The 27058-nt window shown below is 39.4% G+C and overlaps 4 protein-coding genes across 6 annotated transcripts in view; 2 read left to right on the top strand and 2 right to left on the bottom strand.

Annotated features, from left to right (window-relative positions):
- Positions 1-2789: 2789 nt before the first annotated feature.
- Positions 2790-12589, bottom strand: LOC116842224 (transcription initiation factor TFIID subunit 4-like). Of its 2 annotated transcripts, none has more exons than XM_032811119.1 (10): positions 11230-12589; positions 10517-10795; positions 8671-8790; positions 8038-8370; positions 7697-7933; positions 7336-7601; positions 7035-7201; positions 6782-6912; positions 6452-6634; positions 2790-6273 (listed from the first exon to the last, which is right to left on the bottom strand). In XM_032811119.1, exons 1-10 carry the CDS (start codon positions 12244-12246, stop codon positions 5998-6000), a joined length of 3009 nt encoding a protein of 1002 aa, XP_032667010.1. In that variant the 5' UTR covers positions 12247-12589; the 3' UTR covers positions 2790-5997. The 2 variants fall into 2 exon arrangements, with proteins under 2 accessions (XP_032667010.1, XP_032667011.1); XM_032811120.1 differs by having other exon boundaries at positions 10580-10795; positions 11230-12588.
- Positions 12590-15154: 2565 nt separating this feature from the next.
- LOC116842283 (nuclear pore glycoprotein p62) lies at positions 15155-17464 on the top strand. Of its 2 annotated transcripts, none has more exons than XM_032811255.1 (5): positions 15155-15417; positions 15594-15875; positions 16101-16473; positions 16564-16804; positions 16946-17464. In XM_032811255.1, exons 1-5 carry the CDS (start codon positions 15366-15368, stop codon positions 17306-17308), a joined length of 1311 nt encoding a protein of 436 aa, XP_032667146.1. In that variant the 5' UTR covers positions 15155-15365; the 3' UTR covers positions 17309-17464. The 2 variants fall into 2 exon arrangements, with proteins under 2 accessions (XP_032667146.1, XP_032667147.1); XM_032811256.1 differs by having other exon boundaries at positions 15597-15875.
- LOC116842285 (checkpoint protein HUS1) lies at positions 17427-19936 on the bottom strand. Its single transcript, XM_032811258.1, has 3 exons — positions 19174-19936; positions 18581-18987; positions 17427-17879 (listed from the first exon to the last, which is right to left on the bottom strand). Exons 1-3 carry the CDS (start codon positions 19223-19225, stop codon positions 17502-17504), a joined length of 837 nt encoding a protein of 278 aa, XP_032667149.1. The 5' UTR covers positions 19226-19936; the 3' UTR covers positions 17427-17501.
- Positions 19937-20082: 146 nt separating this feature from the next.
- The window catches only part of LOC116842282 (myb protein), a 44202-nt gene continuing 37226 nt past the window's right edge, over positions 20083-27058 (top strand). Inside the window, exon 1 of the mRNA XM_032811251.1 lies at positions 20083-20488. Coding sequence (XP_032667142.1) covers positions 20469-20488 — 20 coding nt within the window. The 5' untranslated portion in view covers positions 20083-20468. The remainder of the gene's footprint in view (positions 20489-27058) is intronic.

Consider the following 27058-nt stretch of genomic DNA (forward strand, 5'->3'; position numbering starts at 1 on the left):
AGACAACACAATGTCCAAAACCGGGATGTCTTTAAGACATCTTTAAGACAACTTAAAGACGTCTTATGTCCAGACATCTTAAAGTCGACTTAAAGACGTCTTAAAGACGTCTTATGTCCCAGTTTTGGACATATGTGCTGTCTAGGTGTATCCCAGACGACACAAATGTCCAAAATTGAGTCATAAGACGTCTTTAAGACAATACTTTATAAACTTGTCTTAAAGACAACTTAAAAACATCTTAAAGACGTCTTATGTCCCACTTTTAGACATTGTGCTATCTGGGATAATAGTAACAACATTAATATTTAATATCAATTCAATTCTAATAGTTTCTATATTTTTCTTTTCGATAAATTTCTTAAAAACAGACGAAACTTATTCAATTTTAAAGTGACAAATATAACATCTGTCAATTATATGACAAACTAAGCGGAGAGCACTACAAACAACTAAAAACTACAAACTACAAACTACAAACTACAAACGATTCTAAAGAAGACTACGCAAGCAGATGTTGAAGTCAATTGTTGAAGTTAGGTATTTGGCAGTTTTTTAAATTGATATAAATTTTAAACAGTTCAACTACAAACGAAGCAGACAACAATTATAAATGATCCTAAGACTGCGCAAGTGAATTTGTGATATCTTAATTTGGGTGCAAGTCATTTTCTTAAATGACTAAACTTCTAATGGAACTACAGACGAAATAATTGTTACTACAAACAATTACAAACGAAATGCTAACTTTTTGTGTATAGAAAAGTTGAATTTAAAAATCAAACGGCAGGTTTACATAAGTCTTCGGCACTAGTGTCGCCAACTCATGCACATGAGACAAATCCTACCAACCTAATTAGTTTCAAAGTATCCGCTACGAGGCGCCACTTCCTTGACAGAGAATATGAATACGCCGTGGTACAACTAAATTATAGGTCGGCCGCATTTTTACTTTATCAAGTAGTACTGCTCAATGGTTCAATGGTTCAAGGTAAGACCTTTTTTCTATCATAAACGATAAATATAGTTCAGCGTTATTCTGGACAAGGATATATTGAATGCTTTAATGTCAGACAGCATATCCAGTGTACATTATTGGTAATACCACATCAATGTTATAATTTCTCATTCACAATTATATATAACAATTATATATATGTTATATTACTCTTATATTGCTGTGAATAGGAAATTGTATCATTAATATAACGTTACTGTTAATTGGTGTTTACTGGATTACAATATCGACACGAACAAATATTTCAAAGTAAATTGCTAATAACCAATCCCTTAATCAAACAAATCCCTTATACAATATTGATTTTAACAACTGGCAAAATCTGTTGTATGAAATCACATGAATATTATACAATGATGGCAGATATATGTGCATGTCATTACTGCAGAAACATCACAAACAAGTAAACTTATCCCAGAAAGACTGTCACGAGTTCAGGCGACTGAATAATCCGTTAAATAAACGTGGACGCTAATCACAGAATTCATGAGCACGTCATTTGCTAAATTAGATCTTTATGTAACCCAACGTGTCAACTTGCTGATACGACGTAAACTAGTAACGTTTAATTTTGCCTCTAATTACCGCGCACAAATCGGGAGCGCATTTAAACGCGTCGCTAATCTTATGCACTTATGGCTATTTATTAATCTCACGGGAAGGATCGCTTCGAGACAAAAATTTCGAAAATTTTAGGCGAAAATTTTACTGATATGATTAATGTGATGATAAACATAAACATAATTAGAACATTAGCGAAGTTAACATATAACAAAAATTATAAAAAGTGCATATTAAGCAATAATCCAATTCATTTTCATACGTACTTTCATAATATAGGAATGTCTGAATTTTCAAGTCAACACAATGTTATCTATGCAGAAAAAGTCCATATTTCGTCGGCAAAGATTCCAAACATCGAACTTAGTATACACACACAGTATACAAATGATTATGTGCGTGTCGACATCACTTGAGAGCAATCACAGCTACCAAGCATAGCTCACACAGATGTGCGTCCATATATATTTTTATGTCATGTAATTTAATTTTTCGCTCTAATATACTAATGTCTGCGTATGTATCAAAGTACGTACTTGAGAATTTTATGGGCAAAATATTGACTTTATACTGCAAAATTTATATCGTATTGGCTATGCAGAATTATAAATGCTTTTGCATAGTAAAAGTACATACAAAAAATTAATTGAAGTATTGCGCAATATACATAGATGTTTTTTGCACGTATTAACGTATTGAATACTACTCGACGAATGAACGCAATTCATGATTTCCAGGAGAGTACTGACAACGACGGTCGAGTCGAGTCATAATGAGAAAATGTATACGGAATGGAACACAAAAGGAAGGATGAGATTTAAATCCTGGACGGTTAATCACCATCACGGACGGACAGAACAGAATGAGAGAATAGACAATCTAATTAGAGAATGAAGAAATTTTCTTTTTCGAGAGAGATTTGCTTTTGTGTGTGTGTGTTTTTTTTTATTATTATCTCACACGCTTGCTGCTTATCCAGTACAATTTATAAAAATATCATAACGTACCAAAACCGTAATGCGTAACCGTTGCTTCTTTCTCTATGCTTCTCTATATCTCATACAGACACGCTAATGCATTCCGTCTACTGGCAGTCAGAAGAGAACGACTCATTTTCCACGGGAGTTCGCGTCTTTTCTCTCTTGCCTCGGATCGAGTTTCGTGAAAGAAAAAAAGAACAGATGCATGATAGTTGCAACGAGGAACGTAGTACAGCTAAGTGAAGGTCTAGCATTTGTCTACTGCGCGATGTGCTCAGTGGAAGGTGTCGTTACACAAGAAGCGACCGGCTCGCGAGCGCTTTCCCGACGGAGCACACGATCGCCTATACGAGCGGAGAGTTATTATTTACAACGAGATGTACATGTCAGACGTTCGTTTCCGGCAAATTACAGCACGTTCGCCGGAGATTCTCGCGCGGATATTTCCTCCTTCCCGCCCCGATATCTTCCCACAAGAATGACCGAATTATAATCGCAATCACTATTACTACCACCAGCGGTACAGAGAGAGATCGAAACTACGAGAGAGGAAATGCCCATTGCATGTGATATTTCACGCCCAAGCATCGATCACGAGAACGACGCGTCTTTCCAGTTTTCTTTCTTCTAGTTTATATTCAAGCCTTTTTGCGTTGAAATCACGTCTCCCAGAGACGTTCTTCCCTTTTACGAGCCACAATAGTCCAGCACGTCCCAGGCACGTGATACAATGTAATGTATGTATGTATGTATTTATTTGTTTACGACCCATAAGCGTCATCTCAGACACATATGATCCAAACGCGGGAATCAATTAAATGACCCAACGCGAGTAATTAAATTTTTCATGCAGTGTGTGCTTTAAATTACCGGTACAACGCAATTCAAGCTACATTCGCGAGGACATATCTACCCTCTCCCTCGTCGTGTACACGCTGCGTCATATATGCCTTACCATTACAATCGGAATCCTTTGTACGATTTTCGTCCTTATGCGCATTGCGTGTAAGGCTGAAGATCGTGTAACTCTCGACCTAGGTAATGGTAAAGCGCACGTGACGCTGAGATTGTACTCAGCCTCAGTTTTTCTCTTTCTTTTTAAGCAGAACTCTCGTCTCAATTGATACAATGAACGAACTGACACACGTGCATCGCCACGCTTCTCATTCTAATTAACGACGTCTGATAGCAGTAAGAGACGCACACAACGTATGCTAACGAGCTGTCCCAAACACGCTATCATGCACTGAGAAAAAAATACTTCAAAATTTATTTTCGGGATATAAAGTTATAAAGATAAAGTTTATTTCTTCCAAATGAACTTTTATCCTCCAAATAAATTTTCAAATATTTCTTTCTTAGTGTGGAAGTGTCTTTTTATCTTTATTATGCCTCCCCCTTCTACCGTCCTCCTTCTGATTAATCCATCCCCTAAACAAGCGGAAGCGCAAAACTTGCTGGAATAACGAGAGTATCGATGTCGACGCAAAGTCATTCGGCGCACAATTTTCGCGGATGACGATATAAGCCAAAATAATCTAATCGACGCTCAGACGAACAGCGGGTCGACAATAAATAAAGGCGAATATATAAATATATATGTATATATACGTATATGTAACACCGTTGTTTCGTAGCGGGCATTTCGTAAATCGGCAGTACTCGAAAGTTCAAGAGACTTTTAATATAATTAATGATACAAAATTACTTCTTAATGATATAAAGTATTGGATGAAAGATCAGTAATTGAGAGTAATACGAAGTAAGCTATATCTCAACGAGAGTGTGTATGCACCAACCCTATCGGCGTGGGGGAATAATTAACACGAGAGCAGTGGAACAACGCGGCCAGACTAAACGCGGTGAGAGAAGAAAAATCCCGCTAAGAGAGATGTGCTAACTTATATTGCACGCGAATAAATTCGTGTTATACGTTGTAAATAACATAATAATAATATACGACATGTGATCTATAAAGATCAGATTAATCGATAAATTCCTCGTACATACAAGTATTACACATAATATCTCTCGACAACGTAAAAGAAACGATGTGTGAGCACACAAAATAGTGTGTATGTATGTGGTATATGTGAAGCGTCGATATGCGGCGAGAAGTTCACTGAGTGTCTCAAGCATTGCTCTGTATGTTTTTTTTTTCTTTCTTTTTTCAGGCACCCACGTGTGCACTTGCGCTTCCTTTACATACAAATCAGGTACTCGCTTTGAATTTGTTTCAATTGATCACGCAAAGCGCAACTTTTTCCGGACAATATATAGCAGAATATGTATATGTTTATATATATGTGTATATATATATATGTGTATATATATATATATATATATATATATATATATATATATATGTGTATGTATGTCGGCAGACGCGAGAATTCCGAGAAGGAAACACATAAATAATTAAATTAACATCAATCAAAAAAATATTCCGTTATTCTTACTTTTGTAAATCTTTCTTTAATAAAAAACGTAACAGCTAATGTTTTTTCTTTATAAACACTGAAAATGTAGATTACAACATAATATACTGATAACAATTCCATCTTCCAGTGAAGAGTAGCTATATTCTGTTGTACCAACATTTAAATTATCACTATTTAATTATGTGTAAGATATTGTACAAATTATTCCATACTTTTTGGACAGTGTGCTCGCGATATTATTATTATTATTAATATTAATATTATTAATATTACTATTATTATATTATTACATTACAGTTTGCAAAAATACCATTTTACTATGATAACAAAACCTGCACGCTTATTTTACATTGACGCTACAGTGTCCAAAAGTATAGGTCAAATATTACAATGCAGCCAGCATATACATAGTGACAACTTTATAATCACTAATGCACTCACACATGCTAATGCATTCACGCACCATATAACAATTTTTATTCATACATGGCCACAATGTCACCACAAAAGAGACTATAGAGACTAACTCGCGAAAAATGCTCGTCCACATTGCTACTCTCTTTTTCGCTCTTGCTCTCTTTCTCTCTCTCTTTCTTTCTTTCTCTCTCTATCTTTCACGCCCGCTCGCTTATTGATGCGATTTTGTGTTGAAAAATAAAGAACGATCTATTATATTACATTTAAAAAATGTTCAGTCATTTATTTAGGGAAGCTTAGTATCGACACGGTGGAAACGATCGTGTTTTAAACGCGGAATTCCGAGCCGCGTCCCTCTCCCCAATTCTCTCCTCCCTCCCCTCCCTCTTACTCACCCTCGAAATTAGGAGCCTTATCGTGAGATCTCCCAGACTTATAAAACACTGTACACTACTATGTAAGAAGATAATGTCACACGATGAATTTCATCGAGTCCCATCAAAACCAGCTTACACGAAACCATACAGGAAGGACGCCAGATATCGGGCGGGTCACTAAAGTTCCTGCCCTTCACAGGGCATCACTTCAAGTATGATTTATATAGTGTCGTGCTTCTACACGTTTCTTTTTCCTGTTCGAGCAGAAACATCAAATCCCTCATATTCACTCTCTTCAAACGCGGTCTTATCGGCATGTGTCTGTTCGGTCCGCTCTGCGACGTGTTCGCAGTGGTGCTTCCCGAACTATTGGTCGTGCCCACTATGTCGAGTTTAGGCTTCTTGCGAGGACCGATTGCTTGTAAGGCTGTTAAATTTGCTTCCCTTTGCCTCAGTTCTTCCATTTCCACACGTTGCATCTGAAATCATTTTGTTTTTATTATTGTTGTTAACACACATTCTAACCAACAAGAATTTTATTTATTTTCATTCTTATCTCTTGTAAAATTGAAAATTGCAATTACGTTCGTATAAACAAGAACGCATTTCATATGTGTGAATTCAGTGAACAGAAAAATACGGATACTCGCGTATTACCTCTTTGGCTTTCGCCTTCAGTTTGGCTTGCTCGGGATCTTCCGTTTTTGCGCGACTTTTTGCGGCACGTAAAAGCATCTCTCGTTCTTGATCCTCATGTCTTTTACGCTCAATCCTATCTAGTTCTTCCAGAAATTTTAGTTGCGCTTTTACGTCCTGCGATATCTCATATCTAGGGTCAACCTATAAAGCAAGCAATCGAATGAAACATACCACAAAATTGTAAAATGCTCATTCTTTTGCCAAAATAACTTTTATTAATAGCAATTTACGTGGTACTTGAATAGATGAAAACATAAAGATAGTACACTGAAAAGATTCGAGTTTTACCTTGATAAGATCTATCCTATGTTCGGCAATTAGTGCTAATTTTTCTACTAAATTCTTTAACCTCTCCTGAGCAGCGTGCGAGATTAACGCTGCCACTTCCTGACTGGGTTCTTCCAGTCCGTAGTTAGATGCTAAAACACACAGTTGAAACACACAGTTTTACATAGAGATTCCACTGAACAAATCTCAATTTATAGTAAACAAAAAGAATAGACAAATATAAATAGTGTCAGAAAAATTATCGAAATTTTACCGATTTGCTTAATTCTTTGCTGCAGCGGCGTAAGGTGCAAAAATACTTCATCTTTACAGGATCGTATCTGGGTACCAACAAATTCCGTAGAACCAAGTATTCTTTGAGATTCTTCCGCAAGATTGACACCACCCATAGCCGCTACATCGTTTATATCGTCGTCCGCCCTAGTGACAGAAGTGTGATTTTCATTACATCTTACGATAATCATACAGCGTGAAAAATCTCCTTAGAGACAATTGTTATATAATTTCTTCATTAATTTTGTTGGAATAAGAGATAAAGAAAACGTGGGACTTACGTATATCCTGCAGATGAAAATGACTTTTTCTCTTTCTCCTTTGCAGCTGGTTTTTGAACGAGAGAAGGCACTACGGCTTTATTAACAGTAGTGGTTGTATTGACTGTTTTGCCTTGCGTGGTAGTCGTGATCGTTTTCACGACTGTGGCCGTGATGGGTGGTTTCTGCACGACAGGGGCAGTGGGACGAATTCCGGCAACCGCCACCGTCGATTTTACAGCGTATGCTGCGGAAGGGCTACGAACCACCGTCGTTACCGGTCGAATCTAAGACGACAAGAAACGGTGAAACAATTAAAATAATAGTGCCGAATATTTCACGCATGTGTATTGGTAGTTGAATAAAATTTCAAGAATCTTACCAGCCTTTGTTGGACAGGTGGAGCAGGCCGTGGAACGGGTGTGGTAGCTGCTACTGCTGCTGTCGCTGCTACTGTTACCGGTGCTGGTGCTGGTGTTGGTGCTTGTACCGGTGCTGGTGCCACAGCTGAGGCGGCTGTTGGAAGCGGTGCCATTACTCTCACTTGAGTCGTCGCAGTCGCCGTCGCTGTTACAGGAACCGTGGCCGTCCCTGCTATCGCTGGTCTGAATTGATTTTGCTATAATACAAAGCGAGATTATTTCGTAGCTGATTCACCTTGCACGAAGATAGAATTTGTGGAAATGAGAGGGAGGAAAAGGGGAGAGAAAGAGGTGACCTTACCTGTGCGATAGTTGAAACTGCCGAAGCTATGGAAAAAACAACGCTAGCCGGTGGAGGTTTAATTCCATCTATCACCAATTCTTTCATAACAAGAGACTGTCGAAGAAGTGGCAGACTCTTTTTCAAAAATCCAATGAGACATGGCTGTGGTGAAGCGTTCAACAATTTCTCAAGCCTATCGCAGAACTCTTCCGGTTCGACTTTAGTGTCAATCAACTCTTGTATTAAAGTTCGGACATTGCGTTCTACTGATTTAGGCTCTCGACTAGACAACTCTAATAGGTTTGCTAAGAATTTACGGCACTTTTCTTTGGTATTTTCAGGGTTCGGACGCTGAAATAGAAAAAAAAATATGCCTTTATATAATCATATTATGATATATATGATAATATATGATGATATATGAAGAATAAAAATTGTTAATTCTCTATTTTAGAGAGTTTAATACAACTTATATAGAAATTCTTATATATGTATATACATACACATACACACGTTCGCGTCCTCGAACGCATATATACATTTACATATATATGTACATATATATGTACATACATACGTATAATTCTTAATCTATTATACTTATATATATATGTATATATTATATACATAAATATATTTCATATAACTTACTGTAGATGTAGATGTTTGAACCGTTTGAACAGTAGTAACAGCTTGTGCAGAAGTAGTTGTAGCTGCTGTGGTTACTGTTGCTGGGGTTGTAGTAGACGTAGTAATAGTAGCAGCAACCGTCTATAGTTTGAAGTGCAATAATTATTTATAACGTCATAATATATTGTGTATGACGTATATTAGTAGTTTATGTGAAGACGTAGATAATAATAGTTACATTAACGATTTATGACTTCAAAAAATATATATAAAGAAAAATTATTATAATCTTGTATATAAAAACATTTCCGTGCCTGTAAATACATATACATATAAAAAAAATGGCTGCATATATAAAAAAAAATCTGATACAACAAATTACAGAGTAAAATTTAATTTTAATAGGAGACAAATTTCTTATTCTCTCACATTATATTCAATTTGAAAAATTTAATTGTTGAAAAATACATATATTATGATACTTACTTTATATTTTTATAACAATGATAAATGTAAGATAAAGATAATATTTCTTTCCAATTGAAAAATTATATAAAATTACTGTATAATAAATTATTTTGTCTATTGCATGCAATTAAGGAGAATCTTTGCAAACTCTATATTACTACATCTCAGAAATCTAATTTTCCTACGTGCATGCTGAGAGAGAAACAGAAACAAGTGAAAACCCAATTAAAAAGTATTTACTTATTGACTACTATTGCCAAAATCAGCATAAGTTACTTGCATATTATAATTATTTAGTTCAATTACTTACATTGATCAAATGTCTAAAATACCTTAAACAACTCTTGAATTCAAATGATTGCAATAACAATCGACTTATTTGCTATAACATATTCTACAGACGCACTTGTACCTTGTACAGACTCGTCTTTTACAGTTTAGCATAATTGTAGATATTAATATAAAAATATCGTTTGAATAACGCGTGTCGTAATAGTCAACATTCATTGATCGTTTTATAGTAATAGTTTATAAGGTATTATATACAAAATTTAACCAATATTAGTGAAATTATATCCGATGCTTTAATAAATATAATTACAATGCTTATTTTTAAATTAAATTATAATATCACTGTCATTAAGGTAGAACAATAATATAGAATAATAATCGTGTAAAAGCATCATTTTGAAATGTTCTTAATATCACTGTTACTGTAATGTAGCAGTCAGAATATTTGTGAAAATTTTCTAATGTATTAGTAAAGAGATAAATTTTTTCAGCACAAATATACATAGGAAAAATATAAAGAAAGAAAAAACAATGAACGTAAACACCTTCCACTATGTGTTTCCTCTAAGTAATTTGTTTCTCAAAGCCAATATCCTACGAGATACCTTTAACCAGAAATTCATGCAATACTCAATAATCTGACGAAGGCATTGGATTTCACCTGCAAAATTATTGCACTCCATAAAACTCAAGACATACTACTAAAGAAATGCATCCCAAAAAATAAGCTAATAGTGAAAAATCGCCAATTATTCGTGAAAAGTTACGTCAATCGTGGCGTAAGAGAGACGCTCTGAAAACTGTAGCATTCATAATTAATATGTATTCGGAAGCTATATATATAAGTATGATCCTTCTACAAGTAGTGCTCACAAAAATGAAAACGCTCTAAGTATTTGCAAACAATCAATAAATGAGGAAGTCGATGATGAACATTCGCGTTCTGGAAGTGTATCCGCATCTCAATGAGTAAACGGATCGAAACGGAAAAGTGTGAATATAACACATCACCTTACTGATAACACCATTCCACAGAAAATAAGGTCAAACCAATGGAAATCTCTACAGTACTACATCGAGTCTTGTAAGAGGTATAAAAGTGCGTCACCTGAACAGATTTTCTTAGAGTGGCGAGTGGTGGGCCAGTGAACTGAGTATTCAGCCTACTTACAGCCGGCATTGAAGCTAGGCGATAGGTAGTGCCTGGAGATGGTGCAGCAACTACCGCATTTCCAGCTATGCTATTGGGTGTAACCGTAGTACCGGTGGGAGTACCAGCAGTCGGTGCTGGTCCCACCCTCAATAACTGAAACTGCCCATTCTCTGTTTTTAACAACAGATGACCCTGAGTTCCAGGTTGAAGGCCATGGAGTGCCTGTAACGTTATCTGAAAATCACAATATTTATTATTATCATTTCACCATTTATCCTTTGTTTCTAATTCTATATTATTGTAAAGAGTTTCAAAAGAAATTACATATATGTATAATTAGTAGGTATAGTTCTAAGAGTGTAATAAAGTAACAATAAAATCTGCATCTTCAGTAAAATTATTTAACGATTATAAGAAAACATTTTGGTACTGTTTAATTTCAGACAAATGCAGTGAAATCAGAAGCATCAAGTAAAATTACTTAATGCAGTTACAAGTATACTTTGGTATGCTACGTAATTCAAAACAAACCAAGTGAAGTCAGAAGTATAGTGAAATTTGAAGGATGCTCTATTATCCTGGACATTCAACACATATACACATACTGTGTAGAAAAACAAAATGTCACACTATTCTGTTTACAAATACAAAGTCAAGCACGGTCTTACCCCTGGAGCTCCTGATCTCGTTCCAACCATGGGTTGCCCTATCACCACTCTAGAAGTAACCTGCTTATTGGCTTGCTGCCCTGCCACTGGTGTGGTAGGCCTCATGGTATTCACATTGAGAATTTGAACATTGCTGGGCACTATTGTGGAAGTGACCCCAGCCTTGGCCTGTAACGCAGTGCTTACTGCGTTACCAGAAACTGGAACAGTCATGGGAACAGACACCATGCCGGCCGGTGCTACACTGGTTTTGATCACTAGAGCCGTGCCCGTCGGCTTATTCACACCAGTCACTGTTTGGCTGCCTGTCTGGCTAATAGAGCCCACATTGGACACAGCATTCGACGTGGTCTGCAGCACTGCCGATGAAGTAATACCCAGAGTACCGTTCGCTAACTGACCGACTGTTTGGGCGGGAAAGGTGAGCTTATTGTTCGCATTGGCTACCCCCGTGGTAGCGATCACTTGGCCTACGGCGGTGGGGTAGATGATCTTCACTGGCTCATGAGTTTTCGTCAGACTCGGTATATGAGTGGTCTGATTGCTAGACACTTGGTTCGTGGTTACTTGATTGATATACGCGGATATTCCTGGTGTTTGCGCGTGCTGCTGCTGCTGTGATTGCTGTTGCTGCTGTGATTGCTGCTGCTGTTGCTGCTGCGTGGTGATGACCTGTGGCGCCACTGCGTTCGAAGTAACCACGTTCACCGGCAGCAGAGTGCTGGTGGTGATGGACTTGGCGACTTCCTGAGTCATCAGGCTGTTCACCGTAGTGGCACCGCCACCGTTCGAAACCCCATGCTTCTGTGGCTGTACCGTGGTGATTGTGCCCCCGTTGGAAATAGCGCTGTTCACCTGATGATTCTGCTGGCTGACTGACGCGGAACTCGCCTGATGCCCGACCACAGTCGGCGTCGATGTCACCAGCTGCGTCTCAAGGGAGCCCACTATTGCGTTCACTGCAGATTCGTCGACATCAGTGCTAAGAGCTTCCTCCAGAAACTTAGCTGACGCCATTTTCTTTGAGCCTCCAACTGTAAACTGATTTGCGCATGCGCCTGTCGCAAATTGTTCCCATGGTGCATTGCCCCCCCTAGCGCAGCGGCAAATCGTACGCCGCGATGAGAATGTAATGTTTACCGTCCGGCGGTATGGACGCCGGTCACGCTTCCTCGCCGTCGCGTAGTATATATGATCCCACGCGCCTCTCCGCCCCGCGATTTACACGCGATTCGATTGTACCAAGTGCAATCGCGACACGCGTCGCGGCGGAACATGCGATCCGTCTCTCTCTCTCTCTTTTTCTTTGTCTCTCCTTACCCTTCTATCTCTCTCTCGACACGGGCGATTGTGTTATGGCTGTCGAGAGCAGCCACGCACAACACGTCACCCGCCAAAATGGCCATCTTCGAACATTCGTTCGACGCGTCGTTTATTTACATCGGTACTCGACGACAGGTCTTTGACATGGTACGATGAAAAAAAACATGATTCTGTTGTTAAAAAAGAAAGAAAAAGGAAAGATCCGATTTTGATAATCGAGTTTATTTACAAATGCTCAAAAAAAAGCGTATTCCGGAAGTCATTGCGATTGTTTACATCCTCTCGATTCGCAACTGATCAGCATCTACATAGTCATGACATTAGTAACACAGAGCCGTTTTATTGGTTACGTACTATCTTGAGATGACGGGCAGCCAGTGGAATGGCTCTTGAAACGTGAATTCTTAAGCACACACTCTTGCATAAAGGCATAATGCATAAGAAAATTGATCAGAGTTCTTCATTTTCATCGTGGCAATAGAAATGAGGATTCTAATTGGTCAATATTCTTATGCGTGTGCATTATGCATTATGCCTTTATGCAAGAGTGTGTGCTTCCCACTTTAAGGGCTATCGCACACAAATTGACATAACTGCATATGCATAGCATAAGATCGTATGGACCAATGAGCATCGAATATTAAGCATCGAACACCAATATGGCGACTTAATACTCGATGCTCATTGGTACATACGGTCTTATGCTATGCATATGCAGTTATGTCAATTTGTGTGCGATAGCCCTAAGAGTGCAACCATGGACGGGAAGCGTCCCGATTACCACTATACGATTGGACACAACCAACCGATGAAAAGAATTATCTAGTAAATTACTAGGTCGAACCAATCATTACAATCTGTGTCCAATCGTATCGTGGTCAATCGGGTCCCACCCCCCTGGGATGCGTTCAGATTCTTCATCCGGGTGCACTCTATTACTAGAAACACTATAGTATATGTTACATATACTATAGCACTTCTAGTAATAGAATACACCCGGGTGTGGAATCTGAACGCAGCCTTGGACGTATATATGGGTAGGACTCGATTGACCACGGTACGATTGGACACAGATTGTAATGATTGGTTCGACCTGGTAATTCACTAGATAATTCTTTGCATCGGTTGGTTGTGTCCAGTCATACCGTGGTCAATTGGGACGTTCTCATCCGAGTGCACTCTACTACTAGAAACACTATAGTATATGTTACGTATACTATAGCATTTCTAGTATTAGAGCGCACCCGGGTAGGGAATTTGAACGCACCCCATGGTGCAAACCTATGCAGAGGAATAGCGGAGCGCGGAACGAAAGTGGAACCAATCACGAGCGGAAGCAATCACAAATGAAAACTGTAGAACATTCGTGATTGGTTCCGCTCTCATTCCGCGCTCCGCTATTCCGCTGTATGGGTTTGCACCGTTAAAGCGGGGAGCACATACTTTTCTATAAAGACAATAGGTGCTTTCCAATTGCTTAACACATCTTGATATACACGTACACAGAACCAGTTTATTGGTTATATATTATCTAAAATATCTTGTAAGATAATATGCAACCAATAAACTGGTTTTGTGTAACACAGTGTACGCAACTGGAAAGCAACCAAAGGGTGCTAGCCGCTACCGCCACATATTTTCACTACATTTAGTCATAACATTCTTTTATTGAAAATGAGCAGAGCAAATAACGTCCAATATTATCTATTTTTTTGTTACGACATTTTTTAATGCAATAAGATGCTGGCATTTTTGGTTTTACGACAGTAATTTAATGGCTACGCTGACTCACATTGTACGATGTAAGTATTCACACAAATAACACGTTACACACACACAGCCGCCGCCATTTTCTTGCATGTAACCAGAAACCTTACGCGGCGCACGTTCGAAGCCTTTGTTAACAAACTAGTTTAATAGACATTTGTGTAATTCATGTCACTTATACTATAGATTTTTAGTAAACCTTGCCTAGAGCTTTAATTAATTTAATTAATAGATTAAGATCTTATCATGCAAGATATGGACAATATTGATAAACAAATTATTGAGGATCCTTCTTGTTAGTGTGGATGTAGATTACAGACAGCTCAACATATTTTCTTTTCATGTTCTCGATTTTTGGAGGAATCATCACAATTAATGATACAATTGGCAAAGAGGAATTTACCTATAGATATTCATGAAATTGCCTTCTCTGAGGATACAACCGCTATGGAATTGATTTACAAATTTATCAGGAAATGTAACATATTATTGTAAATTTACCTTGAGGATTCTTTTCATTTTAACTCTCTACACCAGGTGGCGTATGAATTTAAGCTGGTGACATTCACATAGGCTGGTATTCATAGTCAAATCTTATATTTAAGACCGTCTTAAGTTTATCTTCACATGATGAACGGATCATTTCATTGGCTATGGAGTATCTGAAAATGAACTTAAGCCAGCCTTAAAAATAAAATCCGACTATGAATACCGTCCATAGAAAAACATAAGCAATATGACGTAGCAGTAAGCAAATTGACCAATCACAGTCATTAATTCTTCTTACAGTCCAAGTATCAACGACTGTGATTGGTCAATTTGCTTACTGCTTACGCTTACTGCTTAAGTTTTTCTGTGTGCCACGGCCCTTATTTCCAAACCAGGAAACAGATAGATTTTTAGTACTGGCAATGGATATCGAAATATGTCCCATGAAAAATTACGATAGTCCCGCTATAACCGTCTACTTTCGTTGAGATTAGGTTAGGTTACTCGTATAAGGTAAACTGAAAAACGTTTCGAGGAATTCTCTTGATACTTTCACAATGACTACACCTCCGAACTCTGGATTATCTTTTGGGACACCAAAAACAACAGGTGCGATGTTTTTATGAGAAACAAACATGCAAAGTGCTTTTGTTTTTTTTATTTTGACAAGCATAATATATTTACGCATATAATAATACATGGAGCACTTTTCATTGTTTTTCTTGAAAATTACATATTTTCTATATATCAAGAAATTATACTGACATCTTTTGTATTGTTTCAAGAAGTCACTGGCTTGACATTCGGTACTCCTAGCACTATGACTTCTGGAACTGGCTTTGGTCTTGGTAGTAACACCATTGCAACGACCACATCTTTGTCTACACCATCAAATCTACCGAATTTTGCTCTTGCAAGCAATGTGACACCTACACCTGGAATAGCGGGACTTTCCTTTGATCCCACTAAATCATCTACAACTACAACAGTTGCCACAGGATTTCCTCTTGCAACAACTACAACAGGAGGCTTTAATTTTGGTGTTCCATCAGCAAAACCTCTAACAGGTATAGTTTTCTGGTGAAATAAAGAATTTTTATGATCTTGTAAGAGCTAATCTTAAAATATTGTATCGAAATAATTATAATTCAGACAATATCTTGAAACTGATTTTAATAAGTCAAGACTTTCAGTTATATTTTCTTAATTGTTTAAGCAAACTTGCAATAAATGTATTTTGTTCTTAATAGACCTAAATTGGTACTAATGTTAACGTATAATATGTTTACTAGGATCCACTGGTTTGACTTTTGGTACTCCAAATCCTATGGCTGCTGGAACTGGATTTGGTCTGGGCAGCACAACTACAACTACAACATCCATATCTACAGTGGTAACAGCCCCAAGCTTTAATCTCACCAGCAGTACAGCACCAAAACCTGCAACATCGGTACTTTCATTCGATGCCTCAAAAACTGGCACCACTACAGCTGCTTCCACAGGATTCTCTCTTGCACCAACTACAATTTGTGGAGGATTTAGTTTCATGGTTACCACTCCTGCGACTATTTCAACAGCCTTTCCTTTGAGCAAAACAACTTCTGCTGCTATTTCAACAAGTCTAACAGCGCCAGCCCCTCACACTTCTTTGGGAACCACAACTACGTGAGTGCTTTCTTATTTGTGTTCTGTTAAAGTTAAGCATTCAATAAGATACACATTGAATTTGTAACACATATTTGTGTTATATTGCAGTGTCAGTTCCGCAACTGGTATTCAACCAGCTGCAATTAATTTCTGTCAACTCGAAGAGTCAATTAACAAATGGACCTTAGAATTGGAGGAACAAGAGAAAGCCTTTGTGAATCAAGCGACGCAAGTGAACGTTTGGGACAAATTGCTGATAACAAATGGAGAAAAAATAGTGATATTAAATCAAGAGGTTGAAAGGGTGAAATTTGAGCAGCAGCAATTAGAGCATGAATTAGACTATGTTGTAAGTACTTGTTTGCAGCATATATATTTATTATACATGTGTAAAGTTATATTAAAGATTACATGTACAGTTTATTTGTAAAGTTTTTTTATTATAAAATTAATAAAATATAGAAATCTATTGAAATAATCCTTTTCACAGATTGGGCAGCAAAAGGAGCTACAAGAGTGCCTGGTACCATTAGAGAAAGAACTGGCGTCGCTCTCTGTCTCGGATCCCGACCGAGAATACACGTACCGCTTGTCGGAAAACCTTGACACGCAATTGAAGCGCATGTCGGAGGATCTGAAGGAAATAATAGAACACTTGAACGAAGCAAATCGCGCTCAGGACTCTAGTGACCCTATCGTCCAAATCGGCAAGATCTTGAACGCGCACATGAATAGTTTGCAATGGCTGGATCAACAGACGACTTTATTGAATCAGAAGATACAGCAGATCGACCAGATGCATCAGAACTTTAGGCAAGAGAGTGAACAGAATCTGCATCTAGCTTACAATTAGTCAGTCACGTTCGTCGTATCGTGTCCAGCGATGCGAACACGCACGGACTCGTGAGAATTGTTTTTCTTTTTCGAAATTAGCTTAGTCAATTTAATGAGGAGAGTGAATAGCGCGCAAATGAACACAAATGAAATAAACGTATATTTTACATTTCGGTAACATCACTATATGATTGAGCTTCCACCCAGCATGTTCAAGAAGCAATAGCTGGTTCAAAGTAATGCATCTTGACGTGATCTCCTACATCCATTGTCAATTTCACCATTTTCTCCCGCAATATATTACACTTGACACTGTCTGGATGAAGGATATCCCAACCCAGAAACATGGCGAGTTTCTTTACACTAACAGTCGCGGAAATTTCACTGTCCTCCTCCTCTTCTTGCTCTTCTTGTCTATTCACCCAAACTTGTAGTCCTTTGAAATGAGTTGTTACAGTAGCATGGTCCACTTCGACTCTTAGCATCAGTGTACCATGTTTGTTGGCGATCACTGTCAGCTTGGGACTCATACTCTTCATCCTCTCCACAATATGCTTCAGGTATTTGAGCTGTTGTATATCCAAAGATATCTGAAATAGAAAATTGATTGTACAGTTGCAGAATGGTTTAAATACATTGAAATTGGGAGCTCATCAAACTCAAAATTGAGAATTATTACTGACGAGCTTACACAATAATTAATATTAAATAATAATATATTAATATAGTTACTGTAATATAATTACTATGTAATATTTTAATAATAAATGATAATTATTTATAACTCTCAATTAGTTTGGTGGGATCCCAACTTGATCGTGTCTAATCAGTTTTGCAATCAAGTGTTAGGTAAATATCCTAATGACTGCATAAGAAAACACCAACAGTTTTATATCTTTATTAATAAATAATCAATGGGGTTACTAACAAAATTAATGTTTATGTAAAACAAGTTTACCAGTGGTAAAAATATAATAAGAAATGAAACAACCAATAAATATCAATTATAATTACAATGAAATATTAGATAATGCTGGTTCAACTGAACTGAAAAATATATCATGTCCTGATTATCGGATAATACAAACTCGATGATCGAGTGCTAAATATAGCAAATTGATATTAGGAAAATTCTTAGGTCTTCAAAATTTTAAAAACTTTCTTAGATATGTTCGATACAAATATATTATTGATGTTTCGATTATTGAAATATATTCAATTATTGGAACATTTACCTCACTTGATTGACAGTATTTGCAGAGCGCAATGTATCATATTTGTCAGTGCTTACATCAAACTGAGAGATGACTGGCATTTTGTGTTCCGGCCATTCCCTGCGCGGTATCAGCCTCACTGGCACATCGTGCACACATTGCCGCGACTCGATAGCTAAGGAAGACAGATCGATCTCGAATGTCAAACAAGGCTGTCGCTTGTTTGTCAATTTAATCTTCACGCTCTTGGCAGTTGCTTTCAGACTGTTTAAGCTTCTGGCAAACATCGATGCGTCGAATTCTAGATAGATCTCGTTCTCATCTTCGCACACGCCGATCATAATGTATTCAGTGAAGAAGTGTTCGTGAGAGAGCACCGCCCAGAGCACGGGCACTCTCTCATCGCCGACGTTGAAGCACAACTCCTCCGTTGTGAGTCGCAGGACGCAGTACTTCGCCATTCGGGATATAGTATTGACGATGGCTGAAACATCGCGCAGTTAACGAGAAAGATGCAGACGACGCAGGTGAAGAGGTAATAAATTACTTCAGTTATTTGTGAATATTTCGCGCGCGCGTGAGAATGAGTGCAAAAAGACGATGTCGATATCAATATTCGACGTATGACGTGAAGCAAGGTTAGAAATACTTTGTCAAATTCTGATCTTACTCGTGAAATCCCGCATAGCGCCCGCGTCCACCATTCTGCATCTGAACTTCATTCTCACTTAAATCGAGTACTTATCGTTGACATTTGTGTTATCACCAGTGCCGGCGAACATCACAACAATATAAAATTGGCGCGGGAAACATCCACGGCCGCGGATAGGCGGATGCTCGTGACTATTATGATCTGTTCTCAATAGGTGCACTAAGTTGCACTGCCTGCACTGTCTGCATTGTTACGAGTCTGCGCTTCGAATGTGAATGTGTCAGGTATATTGTTTGTTTATTTGTCGCATAATATTGGGAGCAAAATTACGTGCAGTTGAAGTTCACACCGAAAATTCAGTTTAATATGATCCCTATACGACTTTAAAATCGCCCGCCTTTCTTACCGACATCTCGATCGTAGTTCACCTTTTTCCACATAGATGTCAGCACCATTCATTTTCGTGCACATGAGGTATAGAAATAAGTACTTTGCAACATTAAAAATCTTTTATTTTAACAATATCTCGTTCGTATTGATCCTTTCGAGTACAACTGCTCAATAACTAATCGAACGCGGATCACAACTTCTACAAAGTCTCACACAAAACGTTATCGAGTTACCGACACACTCACGTAATATCTTTCACCGAGCTGATAAAAGCCTGGCAACTTTATACGCGATGCATTTCCGACGATTACCACAAAGTTCAAACATTCCAGAAGCTCTGCGACCTTGATTTAAAATTCACTGTCGGTAAGCTAGGAACCTATTCCACCGACCACACCTACGCGCGCGCGCACACACACGCGCCGTCGCGAGTCCTCCCTCTCTCTCTCTCTCCCGCGCGCCATCGCGAAGTTACCCTGAGTGGTTCGCAGTGCATCGCAGCGAGAAACGTGTACGTTCGTAACCCCGATCGACGTCAAGCACGTCGAGTGTGACGCGTGAGTCAACGGGCGAGGATCGATCGGCCGTGAGGAGCTCGCTACGGTGAAGTGAACGCGATTGACGAGCGACGAGTCGCATGACAACTCTGTCATTCGCGGCTGTGAGACAAAGCTCTCTCCTCCGTCGCTGCCGCCGCCGCTGTCGTCGCGATTCTCGGTGTCGCTTACGCGCGCGCGCGTTCGCGAACGACAACTTCGGGTCTCTGTTGTCTCGGAGGGTGAACCACGGCCATATTGTTTAAATCGCCGGCCTCGCGATCGAATCTCCGCGGAGTATCCCGCCATCCTCGACGAGCTGCGTGACGTCCAACGGCTGGTGTCCAGCACGAGTGTCTATCCCGGAACGATGCTGCACTGAGCAATATGTCTCGTGGGAAAAAGAGGTGAGTCTGATTGCATCTGTCTCTGTTTCTTTGTCGCCGTTACGTCGCACGCGTTATGTCGACCCGCGCGTTTTTCCGACCGCGCTGTTAGATTCGTCGGTCGGAAGGTTTCCCAGAGCCTGGAGCTCTCTGCCCCATATAGTTCGATTTCATGTGACGAAGGCAGAGGAGAAGGTTCGCGGGGAGCGCGGACGGTGAACCTATTTTCGACCGCGCTTCCGAGACGCGACAAGTGCGCGTTTCGGCGGGAGAAAAAGATGAAGCGAGATACAGCAGAAGAAATAGAGCTTGCGTGAGTTTGTCTCGTTCGATCGTTTGATCGTCAGGTCGAGTGAATTGGCGTTTCTCATAACTGGAGGCATCCCTCCCGCCTGGCCGAGAGATACCCCCAAAGCATCAAAGTTGGCAATCGCGCGAGCTTTGATGTTTTTTCTGTCCGCCGACGCGCTCAGCGCGCAACGTGAACTTTTCCGGCCGGTTGAGACTGAAAGATGTCTTCTGTAGTTAAATTAGGTTGCATCTTTGCTTTTAGAGCGAAACAAATATACACGAGCTAGCGTGGAAGGGAGAAAGAATGACACAGTACCGATGAAACGCTAAGGATCGGTTTGTCAATAATAATTTAAGCTCAGGTATCTTCCTTTTTCTAAGTTTCAAGTGAATTCTAACAATGTGTTTGATGCGTTGAACAGAGTTTAAACTTTAAAATCTAACTAAAAATCTAATTTAAATCTTTAAAATGTAACTTTGCATCTTTTAGAAGATCTAAGCTTAAATCTACTATTGAGAGATTGACTCTAGTTTAATCAGATAGAACGGAGACACGGAGACGCGCGTTCACGCGGATTTTTATATTTTCACGTTTCTTTTCGCGTGCATAAGTCGGCACGCCGGTTCTCTTTATCGTGGTTGCCATAATCGCCATTAGTCATGTTCTCATTATCGGCATCATGATGATTGTTGCGTGATGTAACACGCGCGCGAGTGACGGCAAACGACAATAACATGCCCGCGAGAGGTGAACTCGGTATGCTTCAGGGGACTTATTGTGTTGCTCGGCCTAGTGTCGATGTATTATCGCGCGTATATCGTTTGTCTCGAGACTTAAATAGACGTATTTCTTTGTCGCGCCATGATTGCCGCGTTGAGTCTCGCGAACGTCTCGCAGCGCATCACGCGGCACGCGTGTGACTCTCTTCACTGAAAGTAACTATTGTTTTTTTTTTTTCATTCGCGTAAGACAAGTGCAAATTTTCGAGTTTTTGTTTGGGAAGCGAAATTTTAAGCTCAAATATTAAAAGTCGTGTCAACATACGGATTAAAGCTAAATACATCCTAAGATACATTCAGCCGGAGAAAACAATCTTATTTTTTCATATCAAAACACTACCGTAATTTTCGATAAGATTGCACAAAAAATATATAAGAGTTAGTAGAAAAATAAATGTTATTATTTCAAAATAATATGAGAAAATGATATAATTGATATTCAATAGTTTATAATAAGTAATAGTGAATATATTATATTGATGTAGTATATATTATGTAATATAATAAATATCAAAATAACCAATGAATGTTAAAATTTTAAATAAAGCAGTGACGTTGTGCGTTGATACTTTATTTTCAATTATTTCGTGTGATTTTTTAAGTAACATTATTAAATTACAGGTTTTTTATTAGGTTTGCACTTGTCTCGAATTTGTTTACTATTGTTATTATTATAAAGTGCTATCTCTAAGTAAAAAGTTCCTGTAAGTTATCTCTCTTACTACTATAAAGTGTTATCTCTCTTTTTGCGCTGCAAACTCAAGTATGTCATTTTTAAACGCGTAAGCGTGTACGTTCGGGCTAAAGTTCCTTTTGCGCGTTTCTTGTGGTTTTAAATCACATCATTTAGCACACGTTTAAGAGACGTGTAAGTTTATTATTTAATACGTTTAAATGTGTCAAATGATGTGATTTAAAGCATTAAGAAACGTAAAAGGGGATTCAGTCAAAATAACACATTTGGATTTGCAGTGTGTCATCGTGTCGTTTCACAAACTGCGAATATCTGATCTTCACCGTTTGTTCTCTTGCCGACAACACGCCTTCTTGCAACGCTCGCAAGTTCGCATGAATCTCTTCTTTCTCATTCTTGTATCCGATAACCGAGAAAAGTATAGAATAACCCGCGACAGCGACGCGTTACGAAAGGGTCAACTTTCTCCTTTAGGGAGATATACGCCGTGAAAACATCCGGGAGGTCCGCATAGCGATATTTAAGAAATACGATCACGAGAGAGAGAGAATGAAAGAGTGGAAAGGAATGGGGTAAGGAGAGAAATGAATTTACAATTGCGTTCAAATAAAAATTGCAGTCGACATCGTGACTTCTCATGACTTCAGTTTCTCATTACTTAATATTACGCGATAAAAAATGTCTACGTTTAGATATTTCCAGAACAAGTTCTTTGAAATTCGACTTTTGAACGTCGTCCCTGGATCTTATCACGCTTTTTCGCTATCGCAAATATTCATTGAATTTACTAATTGTTTAGCATTCTATTCTTCTCTATTCTTCTGAAATTTACTCGAAAAAATTTAGAGAGAGCACGAAATCCATGTTAGATATTTGAAAATTAAATTTTGCGCGTTATAATTAGAATTAGACGACGAGAGCATAAGTTTCTCCATATCAGACTAAATATTTGGAAATTGAGATTTGTACAAATTACGATTAGATGAATGAATGAATTATTTATCATGCTACTTTTCGAGTGAAGTTTCATTCGAAGAAATTCAAAGAATACGATATCCTGCGATACTCCACCGAAGCTACTCGTCGGGAAGCGTCGCTACTTCATTTTCGCGACCAATCACGTGCAATTCGGGGGTGTGCTCACCGAAATAAAGCGGCTCTTCACTATCTCCCGCTCTATTCCCTGCTCTCCCTGCTCGTCCCACGAGTCCTCGAGAAAGAGAGAGGGGGGGAGAGAGAGAGAGAGAGAGAGAGAGAAGCCGTACTCTTCCACTTATCAATATTAACTTGCCCGTTGGGAGAGATAGGATGACGTCAAGCCGCGGGTCCCGGTGCCGCCCCGCATGGCAACTGCCATGCCATGCGATGCCATGCCAAGCCATTGCCATGGCGGGCTTTGGCCACGACAAACAGACGTCGTAGCACGTGTGCATCGTCTGGTCTCCTTGTATTTGCGAACAAGGCCGCGCACGCCCTTGCCCGTCCGCCACCCTGTCGCGCCCTCTTGCACCCTCCTGCACCCACCGCGTCTCATTATTTCTCCATCTCTCTCCTTCTTTCTACTTCTCTTCCCGGTTTCGCTCTCACTCGCTCATCTAGTAATAAGTCCCGCGTTCTATCCGTCATTAGCATAGCACGATGTGAAGATTGTACCCTTGACTCTCTTCCTCCCCTCCAGTTCTCTCTCTCTCTCTCTCTCTCTCTCTCTCTCTCTCTCTCTCTCTCTCCCTGCGCGTGTCGCAGTTTGTTTCGTTTCCTGTACGCGTTTGGGTTCAAGTGGGACAGTTCACGTGATCCTGTCACTTAAAGTGATCTTAATCAAGCGTATTTGTTTCATTCGCGCTAAGATAAAAGGCGCACACTCACTTGAAAGCCCTGAAAAATTTCCCGCAAAATTTCAATAAATATGTATCGATCTTCAAAGTCGCGTCAAACGTAGAAAGACACGTCAGATCGAGGCGAAAGATCAAAGGGACGTGTGCGGAAAAGGGTGAGGGTGGATAAATGGACTTCAGGACAATATTTCGAGGGTGAGGGGATGTCGAATCGAATTGGTCGCGACAACAGTTAACTGTCAAGTTCTATGCAGTTACGCGGAATTATGTAAAATCGCCGCGCCGACAAAGAGCGATAATTTTCGGCGAATATTCTCCCCGACCGCTGTGTATGTGTGTGTTTGAACACGATATCGAATATTCATTTGTTCATAGGACCGTCGCGCCACGTTCCATCCGGGATCATTTTTGCCCGAAAATGGCGCGTGGGCGGGTCGGGATATGAAACGTCCGCAATGAGGGCGGCGGGGGCGGCTCTTAACCGGAAATTCGTGCTAACACATATGCACACATGAGGTAAAAGTACCAATTTCCGAACACGTATCTCACACATCGGTGTTCTTTTTGTTTTTCTTTTTTTAAAGATGAATACTTAAACTTTCAGCGTAGATTACATGTACACAGCGTCTGACAATTCATGACACAAACGTTGTGTGCAAGTAGAACTTATGAAACTAAATATAAAATTCCACTACTATTTTGCAAATAATCATATAAAATTTTGACTTGTTAATTAAAGAAGATTAGTGGGTTAGATAAGACAGAAAAAATAATCCTCTACCACTTTGCAAACGACCACGTAGATCTTTGGTTAATTAAAGAAAATCGATGTACGATTGTGCATGATAATGCATCAATCTTTTTTAGTTAATAACCAAAAGTTCACGTGCGTGTTTATTTGCGAAATAATAGAGGACTTTTTCATTCAATTTGGCCTGATATACAAGTACACACAGCACAAATGTCGCCATCACAACTTATCTACCATATCGCGTGTGACCAATCACCAATCTTTTTCTTTAATAACACCAAATTTTTTACATGGTTGTTTGCCAAATGGTAGAGAAATTTTGTGTTCAGTCTGAGTTTTATTTAATCACACAGTGTGTCATAAATTGTCAGACATCCTGTATATTCAATATAAAATTGGTTTGGTTTTTAAATACAAATATATTTAAATTTCCAACATAAAATATATATGTATATGTATATTTGCGGAAAAAAGAGATGTGGTGCACCTAACAAAAAATATTTAGTTGTAAGCAAATAGCTGCATCATTCTACATATCTTTGTATGATAATTATGTGTATGGTTGATTTGACTTACTTACTTTGGTGTGTCAACTACATCAATGAAGTTGCGCGTGATCTGGTTGTGGCAGCCAGAAATTAGTAAGGGAATCATTTTGCATAGACAAGCTAAATATCGATGTAGTTGCATTAATCAATGCTATATTGCAAAGCAGCGATGTAAGAAAACAAATGCAATTCACTACACGCACAGCTAGAGATGTATACATATGAAAACTGGTTTTGAGTATATACATTTGTAGTTGCCGCGTAATAAGCCGCGTTTGTATTAACTGCTGCAACATAAGAGCCATTGCTCTTTGGTTACAGCAACCACATAAATAGTTGTTCCGTATTTTACTATTGAATCTGGTTGGCACAACCAGATTTCTGTATGGATCAACCGTATTGTTTTTTCTCCGTGTAGGAAATTTAAAACTTATTTAAAGATCAAACGAATAAGAATGTCCAGGATTAAGTACGTGTCCGAGCATCTTTTACACTCGGTCGGCGAGACGACCGACGAGTCGGTCGACGTCACGACAACGTGTTCTTATCGTCATCATCATCGTCGTCGTCGTCGTCGTCGTTATTGTCGGTCATCTCGAAAGAACGCGCGCGGAAACAAACGGGAGACAGCTGCCTCGTTCACAGGAACAGACGCGTACGAACGAGCGAGCGGCGCAACCCTCCTGGTTTAGATCGCCCCATCTCTTTCACTCGCCATGGATGCACGCTATTCAGCGTGCGGTGGTTCGAGAGAGCGCGCGCGGGGCCCGGGGACCGACACCGGGCCCGGCGCATGTGGCTCTTTAAGTTCATACGCCCGGCCCCGCGTACAAATTCGATGCACTTCGGAAACACGTATATGAGAACCGGCGCGCCCTTCTCCCTACGATCGCACCCTCGTAGAGCGTGGCTTCGGCTTGTTCTCGTCGATGACGGTCCTGAGGACGCGCCGAGGAGTTTTTTCGCGCACCCGCGTATCCGCGCAGCTAAGTATTCACATAAGGTGAATACAGTCTCCTCAAAAGTTAACGATCTTGGCATATATTGCCAAGGACATAATCCTGAGTGAACTGTCCTTTGTTAAAAACTTGTTAACAAAAGAAACGACCACATGAACGAATATTGAAGACTAGCATTTTTCCTATATATTATTTGTGATATACAAATGCATATTCTTACATTATTAGTAAAACACTATAAATATTGTTCAGTATTTTTTGATACTCATTAAGGAGATGTGTTTGCGACATAATAGTGAAAAACTCATCCAGACGTTCGTGATGCAGCGGAAACGACGTTTAGATAAAAAATTTTCCGTCTTGTGCTCCCATTTTAGTGTTACCCTGAAATTGTTCCGTATGACCTCTCTTTCACACCGAGAGCCGTCGCGAGACACATTCTTGGTCGGCTGTCGTGATCGGAAGAATGTATCGCGAATACACTTAATGGTGCTCGGCAAATTGCACGTCCCGGCATGTATAAACACCCTCTCACAATCTCCCGCGCGATCTCTTGGGACCCATCGCGCCTCGTGTCGCAGCCGCCGTGGTACAACAGGTGATTTCTGAAAACGCACGGCCGGTCGTGCGTTTCTCGCGCATGCCTGCATACCTGTATGCATGCATGCATGCGTACGTAGTCGATGCACGGGTACGTGCACGTCCGTTATTTGAAGAGCGTCCTCTGGACGCT

Source organism: Odontomachus brunneus, unplaced genomic scaffold (genome assembly GCF_010583005.1).
Source record: "Odontomachus brunneus isolate Ranch 3 - 2012 unplaced genomic scaffold, Obru_v1 Obru_scaffold_023, whole genome shotgun sequence".
NCBI lineage: Eukaryota > Metazoa > Arthropoda > Insecta > Hymenoptera > Formicidae > Odontomachus > Odontomachus brunneus.

Excerpts from the sequence above, each read along its gene's own strand:
- LOC116842224 (XM_032811119.1), bottom strand. The coding sequence starts at position 12,246 with ATGGCGTCAGCTAAGTTTCTGGAGGAAGCTCTTAGCACTGATGTCGAC. Across the intron at positions 10,796-11,229 it reads CGAGATCAGGAGCTCCAGGG|ATAACGTTACAGGCACTCCA; the intron begins GTAAGACCGTGC and ends TGTGATTTTCAG. Across the intron at positions 7,602-7,696 it reads CACCTGTCCAACAAAGGCTG|ATTCGACCGGTAACGACGGT; the intron begins GTAAGATTCTTG and ends TTGTCGTCTTAG.
- LOC116842283 (XM_032811255.1), top strand. The coding sequence starts at position 15,366 with ATGACTACACCTCCGAACTCTGGATTATCTTTTGGGACACCAAAAACA. Across the intron at positions 15,418-15,593 it reads TGGGACACCAAAAACAACAG|AAGTCACTGGCTTGACATTC; the intron begins GTGCGATGTTTT and ends TATTGTTTCAAG. Across the intron at positions 16,474-16,563 it reads TCTTTGGGAACCACAACTAC|TGTCAGTTCCGCAACTGGTA; the intron begins GTGAGTGCTTTC and ends GTTATATTGCAG.
- LOC116842285 (XM_032811258.1), bottom strand. The coding sequence starts at position 19,225 with ATGAAGTTCAGATGCAGAATGGTGGACGCGGGCGCTATGCGGGATTTC. Across the intron at positions 18,988-19,173 it reads CGCTATGCGGGATTTCACGA|CCATCGTCAATACTATATCC; the intron begins GTAAGATCAGAA and ends GCGATGTTTCAG. Across the intron at positions 17,880-18,580 it reads CAGTCATCTCTCAGTTTGAT|ATATCTTTGGATATACAACA; the intron begins GTAAGCACTGAC and ends TTTCTATTTCAG.